The 19,473-nt window shown below is 46.1% G+C and overlaps 3 protein-coding genes across 9 annotated transcripts; 1 reads left to right on the forward strand and 2 right to left on the reverse strand.

Moving 5' to 3' along the window:
- Nucleotides 1–114: 114 nt before the first annotated feature.
- Nucleotides 115–12,886, reverse strand: SHPK (sedoheptulokinase). Of its 3 annotated transcripts, none has more exons than XM_040082729.2 (7): nucleotides 12,649–12,886; nucleotides 6,652–6,793; nucleotides 4,186–4,369; nucleotides 2,893–3,045; nucleotides 1,674–1,849; nucleotides 1,367–1,567; nucleotides 115–517 (listed from the first exon to the last, which is right to left on the reverse strand). In XM_040082729.2, exons 2-7 carry the CDS (start codon nucleotides 6,788–6,790, stop codon nucleotides 123–125), a joined length of 1,248 nt encoding a protein of 415 aa, XP_039938663.1. In that variant the 5' UTR covers nucleotides 6,791–6,793; nucleotides 12,649–12,886; the 3' UTR covers nucleotides 115–122. The 3 variants fall into 3 exon arrangements, with proteins under 3 accessions (XP_039938663.1, XP_039938661.1, XP_039938660.1); XM_040082727.2 differs by lacking the exon at nucleotides 12,649–12,886 and adding an exon at nucleotides 8,403–8,514; XM_040082726.2 differs by lacking the exon at nucleotides 12,649–12,886 and adding an exon at nucleotides 7,965–8,448.
- Nucleotides 8,446–15,362, forward strand: CTNS (cystinosin, lysosomal cystine transporter). 5 transcript variants are annotated; one of them, XM_040082730.2, is made up of 11 exons: nucleotides 8,446–8,570; nucleotides 8,999–9,072; nucleotides 9,827–9,905; nucleotides 10,455–10,539; nucleotides 10,630–10,733; nucleotides 11,602–11,742; nucleotides 12,464–12,563; nucleotides 12,655–12,774; nucleotides 13,820–13,990; nucleotides 14,188–14,305; nucleotides 14,653–15,362. In XM_040082730.2, the coding sequence occupies exons 2-11, from the start codon at nucleotides 9,009–9,011 to the stop codon at nucleotides 14,781–14,783; spliced, it is 1,113 nt and encodes a 370-aa protein (XP_039938664.1). In that variant the 5' UTR covers nucleotides 8,446–8,570; nucleotides 8,999–9,008; the 3' UTR covers nucleotides 14,784–15,362. The 5 variants fall into 5 exon arrangements, with proteins under 5 accessions (XP_039938664.1, XP_039938667.1, XP_039938666.1 ...); XM_040082733.1 differs by having other exon boundaries at nucleotides 8,567–8,717; XM_040082732.2 differs by lacking the exon at nucleotides 8,446–8,570 and adding an exon at nucleotides 8,577–8,631.
- TAX1BP3 (Tax1 binding protein 3) lies at nucleotides 15,313–19,415 on the reverse strand. Its single transcript, XM_040082736.1, has 4 exons — nucleotides 19,309–19,415; nucleotides 17,817–17,936; nucleotides 17,455–17,532; nucleotides 15,313–17,203 (listed from the first exon to the last, which is right to left on the reverse strand). The coding sequence occupies exons 1-4, from the start codon at nucleotides 19,345–19,347 to the stop codon at nucleotides 17,066–17,068; spliced, it is 375 nt and encodes a 124-aa protein (XP_039938670.1). The 5' UTR covers nucleotides 19,348–19,415; the 3' UTR covers nucleotides 15,313–17,065.
- Between the last annotated feature and the right edge of the window lie 58 nt (nucleotides 19,416–19,473).

Raw genomic sequence — 19,473 nt, forward strand, 5'->3', positions numbered from 1 at the left:
GCTGGGGTTTTGTCCCACTGTAACGAGTGAGAGTGCATGTGGAATAAAGTAAAAAAACCCAACCACTGTAGAGCCAGGAAAAAAACCAGAAGCTGCATCTCAGGCCATTCCAAATAATGACTTTATTTACTGTGGAACATCACCATAGCTGCTCCCACAGCAGCATCCACATCCTTCCCGTAAACCACAGGGAATGGAAAAATCCTCTCCACTTCCTGCCTCAGCACCTCGTTCCTGGCAAGGGCGCTGCCGCTGCCCAGGATCCTCCTGACCCCCATCTCCTCCAGGTGCTGCACAGGTAACATGGAGCAGAGGTTCTCCACGAGGCCACGGCACAGGGCCCTGGTGACATGGCCCAGGGACAGCTCAGAGGCACCAATGCTGCTCACTGATGCCAGCAGCTCAGGAAGGTGTCTCTCTCCAAATATGGTCGGGTGGACTGAGAGCTTGCTGTGCTTTTGGGCCAAGGCTGCTTGGATTATCCTTGGGTAGATGGCAGATTCCTGAACCTGAAATCCTGCAGATGGGAAATACCTTGTTACCAGTTTGAAAGGGTCTGCTGTATCTCACATGTGGACACTTACAATGCACACTGATGCACTTGTTCAGCAAAATATTGGATATCTTTTTCCGTGCCCCAAAGGTAATTGTGTGTCCAAGATAATGAACTGTAATTCTCCCACGCGACTGTATCCAGAATGTGCAATACCAGAAACCTTCTGATTACAGCAACTGCCTTTCCTGACAATAACAGCTACTCCTCCTTGCCTGTACTGTGCTAACTTCCACAAAACAATATTTTTAAAGGGACTAACAGCAGGGTTCAGCTTCAGTGGCTGGATTCCATGTGAATGCAACATTCACCTCGGCTATATCCTGAAAGAACAATTTCAGAGCTTATTTCTGTAGTGCAAAACCCAAGAGATTATTAAAAACACCTGTCAACACCATGCTTAAAGCACTCAAAATATATTCCCTAAGTTTGAGTCTTAAAATCCATTAGAGTGCTGCAAAATGTGCACCAAAAGGACTCCTTTGGACTGCAGTCACATAAAATTAGAGGCTGTTGTCCTCAAATCTAACAACTTTGCCTTCTGAAAATCAACTTGCACAAAATAATTCTGTCCCTGAAACAAAAGAAGGCCTTGTGGGAATATGAATGTGGAGTCCAAGCATGACTGTCCCAGCATGTTCATAAGCTTCAGCAGGAAATTCCAGAGATCTGGGAAGTGTGACCCAGGAATTACATCCTTGTTCCCTTTATGGCATGATGGAACAGCTCTAGGCTTGTTCCTCTGCCTCAGCTTCCTTTTACCTTGATGATCAGCCTCAGTTTTGTGCTTCAACTCTCCTTGGAATGACTTACCCAGCTCTTGTGCCCACTGTGCCACCATCCCCACAAATGCTGCAAGCACATTCCCTCCATTGAGTGATGCTGCCACTGCCAAGTAGTCACCATTGAAGTAGGGAAAATAAGTGACAGCTGAGGAAGGATCTGGTGCCTCTGGAGGCTGGAAACCCACGGGCATTGAGATAGTAAGCTGAGCAGAGGTGCTGATATTAAGAACTAAAACACACAAAAAAAAAGGGAAAAAAAAATTAATCAGTGTTTTACTAAGCTACCCTGAAGGAGAAGAATAGGAAAAACAAATTAAATCCCGAAATGATCATACCTGCATCAGTCCTCTCAGTCAGACAAGAATAAACAGAGCACTGGAAATCTCCCAGAGCAATTCCCACTTTTGCTCCTTTGGGTATCCCATGCCATGCACAGGTTGTCTGGCCTGCAAAGCTGCCAGGGTCTCCCACCTCTGGAAGCAAGTGGACAGGAAAGCCAGATTTTTTCAGTCTGGAAGCAGAACAACATTACTGGAATAAAGCAGTTTGGGAATGTGTGGCATTACTGCCATAAACTCTTTGAAGTCACATATGAACCTGGCCACACATTTGTGGCTGCTGGATTTATGGATGCTTTCAGCTGTTTAGAAAGCTTTGTCTAGGACTGGGCCAGCATTCCAGTCCAGTGGGCTGGGTAAACCAGCTTGGAAGAATAAATAGTTTTCCTTTCTATGCAATCTGAGTACCTGGGATTATACAGGGCCTGGTCAGCAAGTTTAACCTACTGATGTCATATGGACAAGCAGGTCCAGGGTGAAGGGACAATCACAAAACCAGAAGAAAATGCAGCTAGGTATCAAAGAACTTCAGTTGTCATGCAATTAGTAGTTCACAACAAAATCATGAAGAGTTAGGTCCAACAAACTCCTTACACAATCAGCTGCAGGTGCTACAGCAACACCACCACATTAGTAACAGTTCAGTCAGCAAAATGCAAATTTCTGTCACTCTTTCATACCTTGATGAGAAGATCTTTCACCTTGGGGTCCTGGCCTAACCTAAGCCCTGAAATATATAAGACCTTAGCACTCAGCCCTGAAAGAGCAAATCATTAAAATAAGTAAGTAAATAAAAAACTGATTCCTTCTAAGATTTCCTATTGCTTAATAGCTCTTAAGTATTATCACAAGTAAGTCTCAGAAGTTATGAAGCTCATGTGAAAGGACTAGAGTGGGAACTGTTTACCATGGCACAGCTACCACTGTGGCTACACTTGTCCATCCCACCCCTCCACAGAAAGGGAGAGAACAGCTTACAATCACTCATAAGGCTCTCAGCTCTGCTGCTTGTACATATTTTTAATAATGCTGGGTCAGATTTTGTCATTTAAAGAGAGCAAACTCCCAATAGCTCTTCAGTACAGCCCACAATTGATTAGGAATAACTTTAAAACTTTTTTTATGTGTAGCACATCAACAGTCAGGGCCCAAAGAGGTGCTCACGCTGCCTGACACAAGCAGTGCACAAACCCCACGGGATGGCCTTGGCACTTACATGTCAGTATTCCAGCTCTTGTTTCTGCAGTTAAAATATCCCCAGCTGGCAGCATTCTGGACAGACATGAGTGGCTTCTTCAGGTCACACAACATAGCAACCACGTAGTCCTGGATGGTGCCTGCTGCATCATAAGCCTTCAGAAAATCTGGACTTTTAAACAAGATGTTTGAAAAACAGGGAAAAAAAAGGGTTTTTTACTATAAGGCAGTGAGAGAAGACAAGTTTCATTGCTAGGGGGAACTTCAGACGTGTGAGCCCATTTAAATATCAAACAGCCACCTCAGTGATCAACCTGCATCTTATCGTTTTGGTTTGGTTTTTTAAATGGAATTTGTTATCCAAGCTGCAGCAATAATTATCTCCAGATGGAAGACGGAGAGAGGGCAACTTCAAGGAATGTGTTGTCTAGGTTCAAAAGCACAGCATTGAAAAAATTACCAGGAAAGCAGTAATTATTTGTGTGAAATAAAACAGCATTGTTGATCCTGGAGCATTACTGAAAAATAGGTAAATTCCCACTTGCTCTGGGATCCACAAATTATATGAATGGAAATGTACCAAATGTGAAGCAAAACAAAGCAGCTGGGCTCATGACTTAAAGATCACGTCATGCTGGACACACAGTGGAAACAAACAAGAGCTAATAAATTATTCTCCATTTATTGAACCTGAACTCATTGCAGAAGAAGAGACTGGCTCTTTGAGAAACATGAAACAGAAAAGCAAGTCTTGCTGATGCCAAGTCACAAGTGAAAAATTATATCCTCTGCAAACATGGCACAATAAAGCAGAACATTTGTGTCACCTCATGAGGATCTGTCTCAGTGCCTGAGGAAGGAAGGAACTGAAATTAATTTAGAGACTCTGTTTCAGCATCTGGCAGCAACCAGACCAAGCAACTCTGTTACTGTTTTAGGCATGTCTGTACTTTCCACAAAGCATCACAAGGCAAAATGACAGTGTCCAAACTGCATTAGCAGAGCTCCTCTGAGCAGTATTACAGACTAGAATTATTCTATGATTCTTAAAAGCTTCTGTTCCTATATGGTCAGAAGCTTATCCTTCTATTAGAGATCTGTAGTATTTTTACGAGGTCAGAGAGTCTTGCATGCTCAATTACATATAATTTATATTAAACACTGCCATTTTAAATATTCTTTGACTACTTAATGAAGATTATGATTCCAGAGAAGCACAGCCCCTCAGCCTGCAGCAGCACTGACGTGCTACAAGAATACTAACTGTCACATGAATTCAAGATGAGAAACAGCCTTTCGAGCAGCAATGTACCTGTTCTTTAAATACCAGTACACTGTGGCACACCCAAATCCTGTAGCCAGGCTCACGTGTGACTGGGGCAGAGGAAGGGAAGTGAGGAAGGCGGGGCTGCAGCGGCCGTCCTGCCAGGTGACCAGGTGGCTGACCTGGTGTGGCTCAAAGGCAGAGCCTGTGCCACTCTCTGACCACTTGCAACCTGAAAACAAAACAGAATCCAAGAAATCCAGTGACTCCCTTCAGCACAGCCTGCCTGGCATTCTTCATTTCTGGACACACCTGACAATTTGTTAAATACATCAGAAGCAGAGAGTGTAATCAAATTAGTCTTAGTTTTCAGCCCTAGATGACATCATAATGCAAATCGCCCTTTGTAATACAGATAATGGTATCCAAAGCCTTCCTTCTCTTGAAGAGAGATATTAAAGATACAACTTAAATATCAGGTGAGCCTCAAAAAAACCCAACCACAGTCTGCTATGGGAGGTGAGGAGCTGGCATGGCAGCTCTCACATGAAAACCTCAGCTGGGATGTGCCACATCAGCACCTGGAGAATGCTGCCTCAGAAATGAACTGCACAGGATGGACAGCACAGAGCTGCATCACCTCTGGAGCCAAAGCAACAAGAAATCTGGATCTGTGAGTATTAAGCAGTGGAATGCAAAGTACTAAAGAGTAAAACCCTCACGTACGCACAACAAAGCTTCACCAAAGGTAGGACAGGGTTTAATTCAGGGCTTAATTCAGTTTCCCAGTCCAGTACGTTCCTTTTGAGCAGAGAACACCACACCTTTGAGGACACCTTCACATTCTTTCACTGAAGAGGAGAGGCTGGGCTCAAAGCACTGTTTGCCAGCACATTCCAGGGAACAGCTCTGACCTCTCCTGGGCCATCCCTGGACACAGGGCAAGGACAGGACAGGTCACTCACTCTGGAATTGAGGCAAACTCTTGGGTTTTGGCCAGGGAGCAAAGAGTCAATAGAAGAGACTTGGCTTCCTGACTCGCACAAATATGGCTAAAAAAAGTAATCCTTGGGCTGGAAACAGGGCTTGGAAGTCACACTCAACACAGTAAAAAGTAGCCCTGAAGGCTGGGAGGTGCCATGAGAAACATGCAAAATAAAACACATACTTTTTCCCTCAATTCCCTGTTCTATCAAATCTGTTTGAACTGAATTTCCAATTGGCTCGCTTTTCTAGTTTTAAATGGATTCTAAGAAATATTATTAGTCATATATCTAACCCTAAAGGATGCCATTAAAATTTTTATTTGTGTCCCAAAGGTCCTGGATTCACTTAGTCCACTCAAAACAACTGAGAGCAAACACCCTCTTTCAGTTGATAGAAATGAAACTAAAGTGGCATGTGGCTTTAGGACATAAAATATTTACCAATATGACATAAGAATCTGTGCCTATGAATACACAAGGCTTTGTTATGCAGCTCCTGGGACAGCTGGGAAAAAACAACAGCTCCTTCAGTCCATCAGCCCTTGAACTTCTTCCTTTCTAATCATTTTTAGTATTTAATGCAAAATTACAGCCAGAAATTAATAGTACAGTGCCTCTTCAAGCAATTAAGACCCTGACAACTTCTGACAGGCAGTGACCAGTACTTCTGGGAAATCTGCCCTGTGGTTTACAATAAATCTGGATAACTCCTGTGATAATAAGACTTGCATAATTGTCCAGATGAGCACATTACAGGGTTAAATGAAGGAAGACATGGACCCACAGTCCGGAAGCCTTAGACTCCAGTAGGTTTTTAAGGCATTAGCCAAGAAGATAATCCATCCTTATCTCACAGGGCTGGCAATCCAAGGCCTGGATTCTTCAAATATCCTCACTATCACAAGGATTATCTGAGTATTTGCACAACCAAGCCCCACATGACTACCTCACTGCAGCTGATTTTGTTTCTGAGATCTTGGCAAGCAGCTGAGCATCCACAATCCTCACCACAGTGCTTTCTCAGCTCCTACTAACAGAAGCATAAGCAACAAAATGAATGCAATATGACAGTCTATGTATTACTTGCTAGGAAAAAAAAAAGTCTTGGGATTTTGTGGGGGAGAAACACACAGTTATTGAGATGCTAGACAGCATTTAGGTAAGGGTTTTATGAGGTGAATAAAATCCCCCTGCAAGTTATTCACATGATGCAGAAGTTCTTTCAAAATGGCAGCAGATAGCATGTGATGGAGAAACAATTAATGAGCCACAAATATGCTATTCCTCCTCCATATTAACAATTGTGCTGACTCTGCAGGGATGTCATTAGGTTAAATCCTTTATCATTAACTACAATGAGTAGCTGAAATTTCAGTAAAAAAGGCAAAATTCCCGTAAGAGATCTGTTAATTCTGTTTAGAGAAGACCAAAGTGGCGCAGCAGTTTAATCACAGAATCACTTCTCTGTTACAATTTAATTTTCTGCATCCTAATACTCTGAGCAGGAATGTTAAAAAACAAATGTTACCTTTATCGCTTTTCCAAAACACAACCCCATGCATTTGTCCAGAAACACCAATGTGGGTGACTTGCTGAAGCTGCTGCTGAGGCAGAGCAGCAAGGCATTCATTCAATGCTCTTATGATTTTCTGGACATCCTGCTCCATTCCCTGCAACCACAAAACATTATCCTGAGCATGAAGCCATTAGGATTCACTCAGTGTATTTATTAAACAAGGTTGCTTTGGTCAGAAGTGAAGGACAGAATTCATTTAGTTCAACAGCATTTATTAGAGTAAGATTTACTACTAAACTGTCAAAAGAAAAGAAAAATTGCAGAAAGCCCCACAAACCCACAAAACCTAAAAATCAATTCTAGCAAGTTGAGCCTCTTAAACTGAAGGTCAAATAATTTTTCATTTCCTAAATAACCACACTCAACCATAACTTTAAAAAAATCCATGACTGCTGACTACAAGCTTTCATTAATTCACCTCATCTACCGCTCTTCATTTTCCTCACAAAGGGAATTATCCAAGTGTTCTGACAGGTGTGAAGTCTCCCCTACCTCCTCCTAAAGCTCCTCCCTATTTACTCACTGATGATTTTGATGATGCTGATATTCCATTTCTGGATATTCTATTCCTAGAACCACCCAGCAAACTGACCCAACTGCTCCCCAGGAGAAGCTTTCACACTTTCAAAGGTTCAGGTTACTCTCTGACAGACGAGTATGAAGATTACAAAACTATTGCAACAGAGTGTACAAATAAATGTGAACTTCGTGCATAAGTACTTTAGGCTGCGTAAATTGGCAGGAGGAGGGTTGGCCTGTTTGGTATCCTTGGTATCAGAAATGGTGCACATTTTTTATGATTCTGATTAATTATTTTTTAGATTGACCAACACAATGGATGTAAAGATCTTTAACAGGAGTACTTGTTTCTGGTTATTTCCACGGGGAGTTCCTAGTTATGATTCAACCTCACTCTGAAGTGCAAAATAAAATACCCTTCCAGTTGGCAAGTGGTTGCTGTTTCCTGACTGAGAGTATCAAAAAAAAGGTGGTGCCTCATGGGAGAATAGTTTTAGAGTGTCTTAGGCAATTTTTCAAAACCTGGGTCCTTTTTTAAGTCAAGCAGCTCTGCTTGACTTTCTTGAACGGTGAGCAGGGGGTTGTTTTAACTCTGCTTTTCGACATCCAGACACATGCTGCCAATCTGGGCACACAGACAACCCAGAAAAGCCATAGGACTCTGCTCAACGTACCAAACAACCCAACCACGGCAAGGCAAGGCCGGTGTCCTGCAGCTTCCCTCAGCGCTCCCTGCCAGCCCTTACCTGCGGCGCAGCTCCCAGGCTATCGCTGTGTGCCTGCGTCTCCCTGGAGCAGCTCTGTGCCAGCGCCAGCCCTCGCTCTGTCCCTGTCACCAGCGCTGCCTTCACCGACGTCGTGCCCAGGTCAATGCCCAGCACACAGGTGGGTCCAGGCCCGCCCGCCGCGGCCATGAGGGGATGGCTGTCACCTTGTCCAGCACGGACAGGCGGACCAACACCCACCATGCCGAGCCCCACACGGCTCCCGGCGCCGCAGAGCGGGCTCCGAAGGACGGGGCGGGAGCGCGACGCGGACTTCGCCCTCAGGCTGAAGGTGCCTCCCTGCCCTCAGCTCTCCCCGGCCACTGTGAGAATGACAAACCGCCCCTTCCCCTCCCGCGCAGCTTTAAACCACGCTTTTCATCAAAGCCAAACCAACACGGAGCCGAGCCCGCCCTGCACCTCCGCTCACAGCTGGAACCCCCTCACGGGCTAGCTCCGCCACACCCAAGATGGCACCCGGGGGCGGCCGCAGCGGCGCGGTGGGCGCTGGGCGGGGAGTCCACAGGCGATCGCCTCACGTGAGAGCTGAAAAGGGAAGAACCGGGACGGCATCGAGCGCTGAAGGAGGTGGGTTCCCGCCCGCGCCCCGGTACCGCCGCCTCGGCAGCGGCGCATTCCAAAGCACCGGGTACCCCGCTCCGCTGGGGCTCCTGAGGGGAAAGCGGCAGGACTAAAAGTCCCAGGGTGCACCGCGGTGCGCCGCCAGCGGCGAGGGTCTGGTGGGGGCGCGGGGGCTGCCGAGATTTGTAGTCCCGCGCGTTGGGGTGGGGAGGGTCTGTCAACGGGAGCAGCGCTGAGGTAAAGATGTGCCCGGGACGGCCGGGCAGGCAGAGGGACGGGGAGATCGGTGCCTTCCGAGGGGTGCTGAGCGTCCCTCGGCCGGGCTGGGGGCCGTGGTGCTGCGGAGGGAGCTGTTTGCCGCGGCTTCCAGCGGAGGGAATGCGCTGTGCGGCCGTGCGGATGCTGAGGAAAGCGTCTCCCTGCTTTTTCTGCAGCTTTTCCACCATGAGGACGCGATACCTGCTCCCCGCTCTGCTGAGCCTCTCGCTGGCGCGGCTGGGGCCTGGCGGTGAGTGTTTGGTCAGCCCAGCTTGGGCCCGCAGGGCTCCAGAGCAGTAGGAGAGGGGAAGGGCAGCTCTTTAGTTATCCCATTACATCTCTTCAGGGATACCTATGCCGCGCTTCCCATCTGCTCTTCTCTCACACGTTATCTCGGCTTGTGCTTCTACACTGTACTGAGGCACTGATTGTGCGCCTCGTGCTCCGAAATCACTTCTGCAGATTAAATAGTGCCTGGGGAGCTCCTCTGCACTTAACTTCTTACAAACACTGTGTAATATGCGGGAACAGAAAAAAAAATGTCCAGGCCAACCTGTGCAACCTGTGTCTCTGTTTCTGTAAATGTACATTCTCTTGGACAGCTGGGTACTTGGTTTGAATTTGCGGCCCAATAAACAATTTTATATTAAATTTGGGGCGTTTATGACTCCTAGTTCACCAAGATCACATCAAGAACTGTTGTGGGTTTGCAGTACTCTATAACCTTCCTGTGGCATGAACTTTTGTTGTACTTCAAGGATTTAAGTGACTTCCTTGCAACATGATCAAGTGACAGTTATTTACTTCTCTTTTTAAGTTGCTTGGTTGCCTTCAAAGAAGCTGTATTCCCACTTTGCTTTTTATCGTGTGTACTTATCTGATTGATCTGATACTGCAGGGACGAATGAGTAAAATATCTATGGAACAAAAAAAAGTAGGTTGTTCTTCTGAAGGAACTGTTCATAGTAATTGAGATTTGTGTGGGTGTTTTTCCCCCCCCCCAGATGGAGCCATTGTGTTGTCAGTCCCTGAAGTGGTATCTTTAGAAAGTGGAAGTTCAACAAATGTCACTATCTCTCTGAGGTAAAATCATGATTGCAGCTTTACTTTCCCTTTGGAACACGGGCTGTCCCCCTTAAGTGAATTCACAGTTCCTCCCTTTCTAAAAATTGATGCTTAAGAGAAACTTGCATTTCCTAGAAGGATCACGTCTCAGTGGAGTTCTTTAGGAAAGCTGTGCAGGACTGTGTCACTTGGAAAGGTTTTATTTGCTTTGTTTTGTCTTTCTGCCGTAATCTCTGTCCTTCATCACCCCAAGTACACATGCCTTGTTTCTGCCCTGTTTCAGCAAAGTATAATGGGCACAGGGACAGGATAGGATAGGATCCTTTGGTGACTTTGGTACTTCTGTAGAGGAGGGAGGTACAATGTGGCCAGACAACCATCACTGGATCAGCTAAAAGAACCAGTGCAATACTCACACACTTTGGTGCTGGTTCCTCTGAGTATAAGGCTGGTTCTGTTGTGTGTGGGCTGCTCACATCTGAGAGAATTGAGCAGATGCTTCCCTGCAGCCCTGAAGCAACCTCTGGACTCGGGCACCAGCCTAACTTGTTTTTTCTGCCTTCTCAGGGCTCCACTAAATGAGACACTGGTGATAACTCTGAACATTACACACTCCTCAAAGCACAGCACCATTGTTGAACTTCCTGATGAGGTAAGTGACAGAACAGACTTGTAACCTTATGCAAAAAGCTCCTGCTGTTATGGTGCAACTCTTCTTTCTTCCCTCTGCTCTGCCTTGCAGGTACAGTTCCCTGCAGGTCACACTAAAGCAGACTTCCAAGTGAAAGCAGATGATGTGGGACAAGTGACAGTTTACCTTTATGCCAATAATTCCAACTTAACTGGGTGAGAAACTGGTTTTTTGTTCTACTTACTATCCTGTAGCTTCCTAAAAGTTGGGAACCTTTAGGTTAACTTCTCCTAGGAGGTAAATGGGACATGGGTGGGATGCAGTTAAGAAGATGTGGTAACCCTACAGCAAATCCCCAGGTATTCAGATAAACAGAGAGCACAGAAGCAGAGTAGTGTCTTAGATTTAATTACAAGATGACTGAGTTCTCATGGCTCCTTAGTCTGGTTTTAATAGTGCCTCCAAAAAGTAGGAAGATTACATGTCAGCTTTTCTGATCTGGGAAGCATTTGGCTGTCAGTGTCCAGTGGGATACTGTTCTTACTGTGCAGGATTTGTTCTGGAGTTCCTGGGCTGCGTCAGTTAGGGTAACCCTCTGCTCACAGATGCCAGTTCTTCTTCCTAGGAAAAGCCTAGCCAGATGGAGAGAGCTGACTGTATTTGCTCATGGAGCAGATATTACTGAGCAACAGGATACTCCTGTGTTACTTCCTTGTTTTGCTTCTGCTTTTGAAACTTGAGGCAAAGGCAGAGGTGAGCACGTGGAACGCTCACAGGCAGCACGATCATGAGACATGAGGAGTGCAGCTCTGCTCTTGCCTAACAGACACTGTGCTGAGAGAGTGGAATGTTCCCAAGGTGACCTTTGGGAACATTCCCATGGTAAAAGGATGGAAAGAAAAGACTCAGGAGTGGGAGGTGTCCCAAACGTAACAAGGTCACAAATGAAAAGGGGAGCAACTCAGATGAACCCAACCGAATCTTTACTGTCTTGACTCAACACCTGGACTGTACTTCCTCTCTCAGAGCAGAACACGATAAAATGTCCTGAGAAAAGCATGAACTAACTGATTCTTTTTGCAGTAACCACAGGCCTAGGATTCAATTTCAAGTGATTCACAGCATCATAGTGAGATATGCTGATGAGGTGATTGGCTGGATCTATTTCCTTGCCTGGTCCATCTCCTTTTATCCTCAACTCTTTGAGAACTGGAGACGAAAAAGGTAAAGAGAGATGTGTTTGCAAGTCACTAAAGCACTTCTACAAATCATGTTCATAGCTTCAGTTACATCCATCCAATTATTTGGAATTATCAGTGGAAAGATGGTGAAAAAGGCAAAGGTAGGGTCTGAATAATTGCAGCCCCAGTGAGCTTCTGTATATGCAGGTTAGAGGGAAACCAAGTGCATCCTACAAACACCTGATCCTGAGGTGAATTTGTGATAGAGGAGGCTTCCCCATTCCTTTTGGTGCCGTGTTGTAAATCATCTGGCTGGGCCAGCTGTGATGATCACTTTCAGAGATTACCAGCCTTGGGAGCTGTTTCTCAGACACCTCTTTGTAGTGCCATCATTGGGCCAGCTCCCCTTGAGCTAAGTGACTCGAAGTAGGAACATTATCATGTATGAAAATGAAACCATTTGATCTGGCGGTGATGCACTTGTGCTTTATGGCGTCAGGCTGGAAGGGCTTTATCAGACAGGCTGAGCTCATGGAGGGGTGCAGTTAAAAAGCAGGGACACTGATTGATCCATGAGAGCTCTGTTATTTCACCCAGCTTTCTGATGAACTCACAGCATTGTGTGGTCACAATGCCTGAAGCTTTTACTTACAGCAGAAACTGCCAATAAATCAGTACATTTCAGGGTCAGTTTGTCCCTGGAACTGCCTGTAACTCTCTAATGCATGTTTCTCTTTTTGTTCTTGTTGTTTTCCCTTCTCTAGTGTTGTTGGACTAAGCTTTGACTTTATAGCATTAAACCTCACTGGCTTTATAGCATACAGTGTGTTTAATGTTGGGCTCTTCTGGATTCCCTTGATTAAGGTGAGCATGGTTCTCTCTTAACACATGCTGAGGGTGGGTACGTGCAGAAGGGAGTTAAGACGTGGCTGGTTTTGCTTTCTCTTACCTTTAGGAGGAATTCCTGGTCAGTTATCCCAGCGGGGTGAACCCTGTGGCCATCAATGATGTTTTCTTCAGTCTCCACGCAGTAGCTCTGACTCTCCTCACCATCATCCAGTGCTGCATCTACGAGGTGTGTCTGGGTGCTGGGCTCACCTGTGGGCCAGCACAGAGCTCCCTCTGCCGGGCACCTCCGCGCTCCTTTTGGGCTCCAAAATCCCACATTCCCTGCACTTCCACCGGCTTTTCAGGAGCCAGCTTCACAGTCCAGCTGCCTTCAGCTTTCCTGATCTAGCAGCAACTCCACTAACCTTATCTACTTCGGCTTCATGGATGTTCTGAGCTTACAAGTAAACTCCTTAGGGACTCAAAATAACTGAGGCAAACAGCCAAGTTCATAAAGTTCCCAAACAGCTCTCTAGCCAGCACATAGATTAGAGCTCTTCACAACACAAATGCTGTGCTCTTTCCTTGGAGCATTCTTCAAGCTATGATAAGACTTTTGCTACTCCCTGCAATGCAAACACAGGTTTTTTTCAACTTCCTTCCTAAAACAGCTGTAAATGCCCTTTCATAATTCACACCTTTTCAATGAGACTGATTGTTGCAGTCAAGTGCTTCTTACTTAATCCCATTGATGATTCCAGTCAGGTGATTCTTGGTTTAATTTTCATTGTGAAAGCCTCTCATCTGACCAGGACAATTTTTTCTAGATGGTAACTCTTTCTGTTTTGGGGTTCTTCCTTTGGTCATGCTAAACCTAAAACTGTTACAGCCCATCTGTCATCATTGCCAGGTACTGCAAACTAGTGAAGAATTAGAAAGCAACCATAAATCTTTTACCATAATGGTATTATCAGCCTTTTGCACATACAGGAATTCTTGATCTCATCAGATTGAATTTTGGAGATTTGTTACAGATTATGCACCATAAATACTCAAGAATACTGTTCCTCCTTGCTCAGGGACAGCAGTGTTTTAAATGATTGATATGAATATTGCTCATCAGCTCTTGCAAACTTCCAGCTGGTTGCTGTAGCACTTGCTTAATTTTACTCCTGTGGTACCAGCCTGACTGGTAAAGCAGGTTTGGGCTGTAGTGTTGCAGGGTCCTGAGCAAGCGGGATCTTTGTGTCTGGGGATGTGTGACCCGGCCAATATCTGTGTTTCTGTTTCAGAGAGCAGGTCAGAAAGTATCCAAAGTTGTTGTTGGACTCCTGGCACTTGCATGGATCTTCACCTTCACAACGCTGTTCCTGGCTGCAGCTGAGGAGATGACATGGCTGCAATTCTTGTTCTGCTTCTCCTACATTAAGTTAGCAGTCACACTGATAAAATACTTCCCCCAGGTAAATCTGAATTATTCTGCTTGCATCCCATATCCCTGCCACCCTAAGCCTGCAGTGTGTGCTCTCGAAAGTCTGAAGAGACTAAACCACCAATGATTATTTATTAATAGGGACAAACCAGTAGAATTGTACTGAAAGCTGCTTGAAAGTCAATCCCAAATGCTTGTGTATGACACTCGGACTTGTCACACTCCCAGGCCTACATGAATTTCCGGCGGAAGAGTACTGAGGGATGGAGTATTGGAAATGTGTTACTGGACTTCACTGGTGGAAGCTTCAGCCTTCTCCAGATGTTTTTGCAGTCATACAACAACGGTAAGCCCGGAACTGAGATGCTGGAGCCTGTCTTAATGGGGTGGGACATCCCACTACAAAGCAGATATAAACCACTAGGTTATCTCAGAATGATGTTTGTGCTGTGATGTGGGGAGCTGTTCTTATAGGAAGGATAAAGAATGTGTTCATATTCTCTCGAGATATAAAATGAAGTAGCCATCCTGAAAAAACCACAGGAAGAGTTATTAATTAGCTTTGCATAAGATGTGCACTCCAGTCAGCCTTAGGTGCATCTGAGCAGTGCAGGTAATAGACATGAACTTCTCTATAGTTTTTTAAGACTACACTTGAGGAATCAGACTTAACTCTAATTCTGTGTTTGACAGATGAGTGGAGGTTAATCTTTGGAGATCCAACCAAGTTTGGCCTGGGTGTTTTCTCCATCATCTTTGATATTGTTTTCATGGCCCAGCACTACTGTCTGTACAGGAGACGAGGGTATGAACCTTGTGAATAACAGACGTCACTTGTGGAGACTAAAACTTTAAACTGAACTTGTCCCTACCCTGTCTGAGGGCTTTCAAGATTCTTGCTGCCAGTTACCAGAAATACTGATTCTGATCTCTGTCTGTGACTTGATCCTCTCTGGGCTGAAACACAAACTGTTGCATTGCCAAGCACTGACTGCCGGATGCCTTAAGGACAACGAGCTCTCAGCTGCACATGGGACACTTGTACCTGTTGAAGCTGCACACACAGCTCGGTGGGAGCTGTCCAAGCAACACATGGCTCTTTTTTCACCAGCCACAGGGAAGAGAAAGACCAAATTATGTCTTTCTGATTGGAGGTGAAGCACAAAGAGCGGAGTTCTGTCTTCCAAAAATCTGAGATCACCTTTAAGCAACTACTTAATATTTTTAATGACTGAAGACTGTCTGTGGATCCAAATGCTGCTGCTGACCTTTCCCAGACAGCTCACAGTCCACCACCACTCAGGCTGGCCACAGTGGTGTACATCACAATAATGAGGTTGGTAACAAATGCACAAATATTACAATTTGAACTCTTTATTAAAAAAATCCTAACAGAAACTGTATTCTTATTTCACTGAAAGCTCTTTCAAAGGTGCTAAGACAAGTAATTAGGAGGGAGTCTATGCATTTTTACTTGAATGCTTAAAACCTAATGTGTCTTTCTAGGTGTCAACCTAAGGAAAACTAGATCCCAGGTGAGGTTTGACAGTTCCCCACCAGTGAAACCAGACCTTACTGATCTCAGTAATTCCACAATATAACAAAAAAGGTCTCAGCTGGAGGCACGCAAGTGATGTTGCACTCTTAAAGGAGTACAAGGAGAAACAGCTCAGGAAAACCAACTTTGTTTTATTGTGTGTAAAATCAAGTGAAAAAAGCAGTACAAATAGCAGTGTATCTTTATAGTAACAAAAATAACTCCAACTTGAAAGACTTAAAATTTACTACTGAGTTCTTAAGTAACAAAATTCCAAAGCAAGATTGTAGTAATTCCAGAGATATAAAATTGGTAAGTAGGCATCTGCTGGTGTACACAGGACAGTCTGAGATGCATCAATCACAGCGTACGTGGCACAGCAATAAGGTACTGAATAAATTAGTCTGCCACATCCTCGTGCTCTATTTACAACAGCTTACCTCAAGGCTGCTTAAGGAAACTATAGATATGTATCGATCAGCTGAAGAGGATTAAAAACTCCAGGTTTTGGATAATTGTAAAGCTAGCTGGCTAACAAACCACAGGATGCTAGATTGTGGACTTAGGGTTGCAGCAAGAATCTTCAGTCCTGTGGCAAGTTGATTTAAACCACTTATTATCCTACTAGAAGTTTAAATTTGGTCAAGAGGCACTTCTGCAAGTTACTGGCTATTCATCTCTTCCATCCAATAAATCACTGATATAAACAAAGTCTTCTAAAAGACAAACCAAAATCCCTCTCATTTCAAGTCTCATAGAAATGGAATGAAGAACTGAAAACTCTACAGCTACGAGCAGCATTTCTGGTAAGTTCAGGAACATTGTTTTGTTTCCTGCTCCATATTCGTTTAAATTAAACTCAGTTCATCTGATGGTACAAACTGGGAACAAGGAGAATTCAGGTTTTACCCTGCCACTGAGGTTGAACTGTAGTATCCATGAAGTTGTAGTGTATTTCACAGGCATTGGTCTAACACTTGTGTGTTACTCAGTTGTTTCTTGCCTGAAGAGGCTGCTTTGTCCAGGGACTCTTTGCAGGAAACTGTAATGCCCCAAACTCTGTATCTTGCACACAGTGAAGGATTAGTACAGTGCTCCTCCCCACAGCACTGTGCAGCTCTGAACTCTGGCATTTGAATTAAGTAGCAGGGCGGGACAGGACAGCTCCCTTCTAAAAGCTTAGGCACAGCAAACCCTCTGGTCTCCCATAGCAGAAACCACATCTCCTCCTAAAATAGGAGTCTTTTGCGCTACAGAAGAATCCTGTCCAAGTTAAGGCTTTTCCAGTTGCTTTTAGATAACTTGGGTCTGTCCTGTCCTGAAAGCCATGACTACACAAGTCTTGCCATGAACCTGCAGGGCAGACTTTAGAGAAGCACTCTGCTGAGGGGAGTATTGTTTTGCTACTGCCAGTTACACCAGAAGAAGTTAAAAAAAAAAAAGTAGTGTTTACCACAGGTAGGAACATGCACTCCTTCCAGACAACCTGTTCCAGTCTAATATTTGCTTCTTTCTTTGATACCAGTCTATACATCTCCCTCCCCACCCCCTCCCCAGCTGGACGATGGATTAGGACATCATGGATTGCTGCACAGCCTTCTGCAGGGACTGCCTGGTCACCAGCAGCCGTACCACCTCCTCATTCCTTTTGGTCAGCCTCTTCCTGGCCTGGTCATGGGTCACCATTGTCATATCCCAGCCATTCACCTGGGAAAAAACAAAAACAAAACAAAACAAAAAAAAATATTAAAAAAATTAAAGCAGGTGCAGGGACTCACAGGTGTCCTGTGACTATTCTATCAGAACCACATAGTGGATATGGTTATGTGACAGCTCCGTTTATTTATAAACCCAACAAACTGTCCTGGGAATTACCCAGAAGATTATTTTCCCTAGTAGATGCTCCTCTGCACGGTGCAGCTGGTACTACATCAGTACTGTCTTATCCTGGTGCTTACCTGCATGATCTTATCTCCAATCTGGAGTCCTGCAACTTCTGCTGGGCCTCCCTGTGTCACCCTTGTTACATAGATACCCTGGAAAACAAAAAATTAAGTGTTCATCTACTAAATATGGGAGGATTCAGTACTCAAGGGCTATTTGACTGACAACACTAAAACACTCTGTAGAGTATTATGAGGTTTTAGTTAGAAACAGGCTTGTGCAATGTTGGAAAATAGAAAAGGTGGAGGAGTCACTTGAATAATATCAGCCTGCAAGTGATAATGGAAAAACAGAGTAGCTGTGGTGGAGGACAGATGATCATTTGGGTATCTCAGCCTTTGGGAGAGGGAGTTGCTACAGAAAAAGATTATCTGACCTTGTCAGTCTTGTCTTCAGAGAAAGGATTCTGAGTAGGGTCCTGATCGATGCCACCCCCAATGCTGAACCCCAGAATCAGATTGTCACCTTGACGAAGCTTATGTATTTCAATTCTTTGCTGGAACAAGAAAGAGATCAAATAGCTGAGTATTGCGATGGAAGTGGAAGAAATTTCAAGTGCATTTCAGACACAGATGCTTCAGACTCAGTTAGATTGTCTTTCACAGAGATCCCACAACACAGCCCAGCACCTCGATTACTCAGAGCTTTCCTGCCTGCCTGGGAATAGAAGGGAACAACACTAAAACCACAGCAGGTCTCTTTAAACATGACTCATGCCTTGATAACCAGCAGTTACTCATGACCAGCCTCATCTTGCTCGTTATCCACATGCCTTATGTTCCTGCTAGTCCTATCAGCAGAAATAACAACCTATTATTAGGATGGTTCTTTTTCAGGATAACTTTTGTAACCCGGGGCAGGTTCCTCACTGCCCCATGCACAAAGGCATCTGACCAGCTTTGTGCATTATGTCAGCATTGTAGAAATGCCAGCTGGTGCAATTCCTGAGCCAGGGTGAAAACTGACCAAATAACCTCTCCAAAGGTGCTTCAGCCCTATCTAATGGAAGATGTTCCTGCTCTTTGCAGGGGAGCGGATGAGATGACCTTCATGGGTGCCTTCCAACCCAAACTATTCTGTGACTCTCCTGTCAAACAGACCCTGAACTTCCCCACTAAACTCCAAACTCCCTGGGCACAGCATTCGTGTCCTCAGCCGGGGCCACACACCCAGTTACCATTCCAGCCAGGGAAAAGCACAGAATCCCTAACTTGCACTGCGTGTTGATTGAAGCCATTATCTCACTCTGAAAGCTCTGCTTCCTAAACCCCACCCAGACAAGCAGGTGCTTATCCTGCCCCTGCCCGCGCAGAGCGGGCACCGCACCGAGCCTGGGCTCGGCTGCCGCAAGGTCCCGCTACCAGGAGAACGCAGGATTCGCTCCATTTTTTCTCAAGCAATAGCTGAGCAGCCCCGGGCCAGGGCTCGGCCCCTCTGCCCAGAGGAGTTCCCCCTCTGTTCTCCCACCCGGTATCGCGGACGGAGAATCTGACAGCCCCCGAGGCAGGGAGCGGCCGCCGGGGCGGTAACCGGGGCCGGCGGCGCTGCGGACCGAGCGGCCGCGCCCTTCGCCCGCGGACCGGGGCTGCCCGCGGACCTCTGCCCTCCGACAGCCCGCAGGGCGCTGCCGGGCGGCACCGTCACCATCACCTGTCTCCCCGTCCCTGTCTCTTACCCTTCACCCGCTCCTTCCACGCACCCGGGGCGGCACCTCCGCCGGCTGACAGCGCACAGGGCGCTCCCGGGCACCCCCGGCATCCCCCTCTCCATCCCGGCCAGCAGCACCCGGCACGGTATTCCCCGAATAGCGGTGACCGGCTGGCCCAGTACGAACGCCATGCCCGCCCACGCGTCCCGTCCCCGCTCACCACCACGGCGGTGACCGGCTGGCCCGGGACGAACGCCATGTCCGCCCCGTCGCTGCCGCCGCCCGAACAAAAGCGCCTCGCCCGGCCCCGCCCTTCGCTCCCCGCCAGCCAATCCCGCCCCGCCCCTCGCTCCCCGCCAGCCAATCCGGAGCCGCCCCGCCCACA

The sequence above is a fragment of the Hirundo rustica genome, chromosome 19 (genome assembly GCF_015227805.2).
Source record: "Hirundo rustica isolate bHirRus1 chromosome 19, bHirRus1.pri.v3, whole genome shotgun sequence".
NCBI classification, from domain to species: Eukaryota; Metazoa; Chordata; class Aves; order Passeriformes; family Hirundinidae; genus Hirundo; species Hirundo rustica.

Bases quoted from the DNA above. Each gene is read 5' to 3' on its own strand.
- CTNS (XM_040082730.2), top strand. From the start codon at position 9,009: ATGAGGACGCGATACCTGCTCCCCGCTCTGCTGAGCCTCTCGCTGGCG. The intron at 9,073-9,826 runs GTGAGTGTTTGG...CCCCCCCCCCAG, and splicing joins GGCGCGGCTGGGGCCTGGCG to ATGGAGCCATTGTGTTGTCA. The intron at 10,734-11,601 runs GTGAGAAACTGG...TTCTTTTTGCAG, and splicing joins AATAATTCCAACTTAACTGG to TAACCACAGGCCTAGGATTC.
- SHPK (XM_040082726.2), bottom strand. From the start codon at position 8,186: ATGGTGGGTGTTGGTCCGCCTGTCCGTGCTGGACAAGGTGACAGCCAT. The intron at 4,370-6,651 runs GTAACATTTGTT...TTTTGTTTTCAG, and splicing joins GTTTTGGAAAAGCGATAAAG to GTTGCAAGTGGTCAGAGAGT. The intron at 3,046-4,185 runs GTACATTGCTGC...CTTGTTTAAAAG, and splicing joins TACTGGTATTTAAAGAACAG to TCCAGATTTTCTGAAGGCTT.
- TAX1BP3 (XM_040082736.1), bottom strand. From the start codon at position 19,347: ATGGCGTTCGTCCCGGGCCAGCCGGTCACCGCCGTGGTG. The intron at 17,937-19,308 runs GTGAGCGGGGAC...TTCTTGTTCCAG, and splicing joins AGCCGGTCACCGCCGTGGTG to CAAAGAATTGAAATACATAA. The intron at 17,533-17,816 runs GTCAGATAATCT...TTTGTTTTCCAG, and splicing joins CTGAAGACAAGACTGACAAG to GGTATCTATGTAACAAGGGT.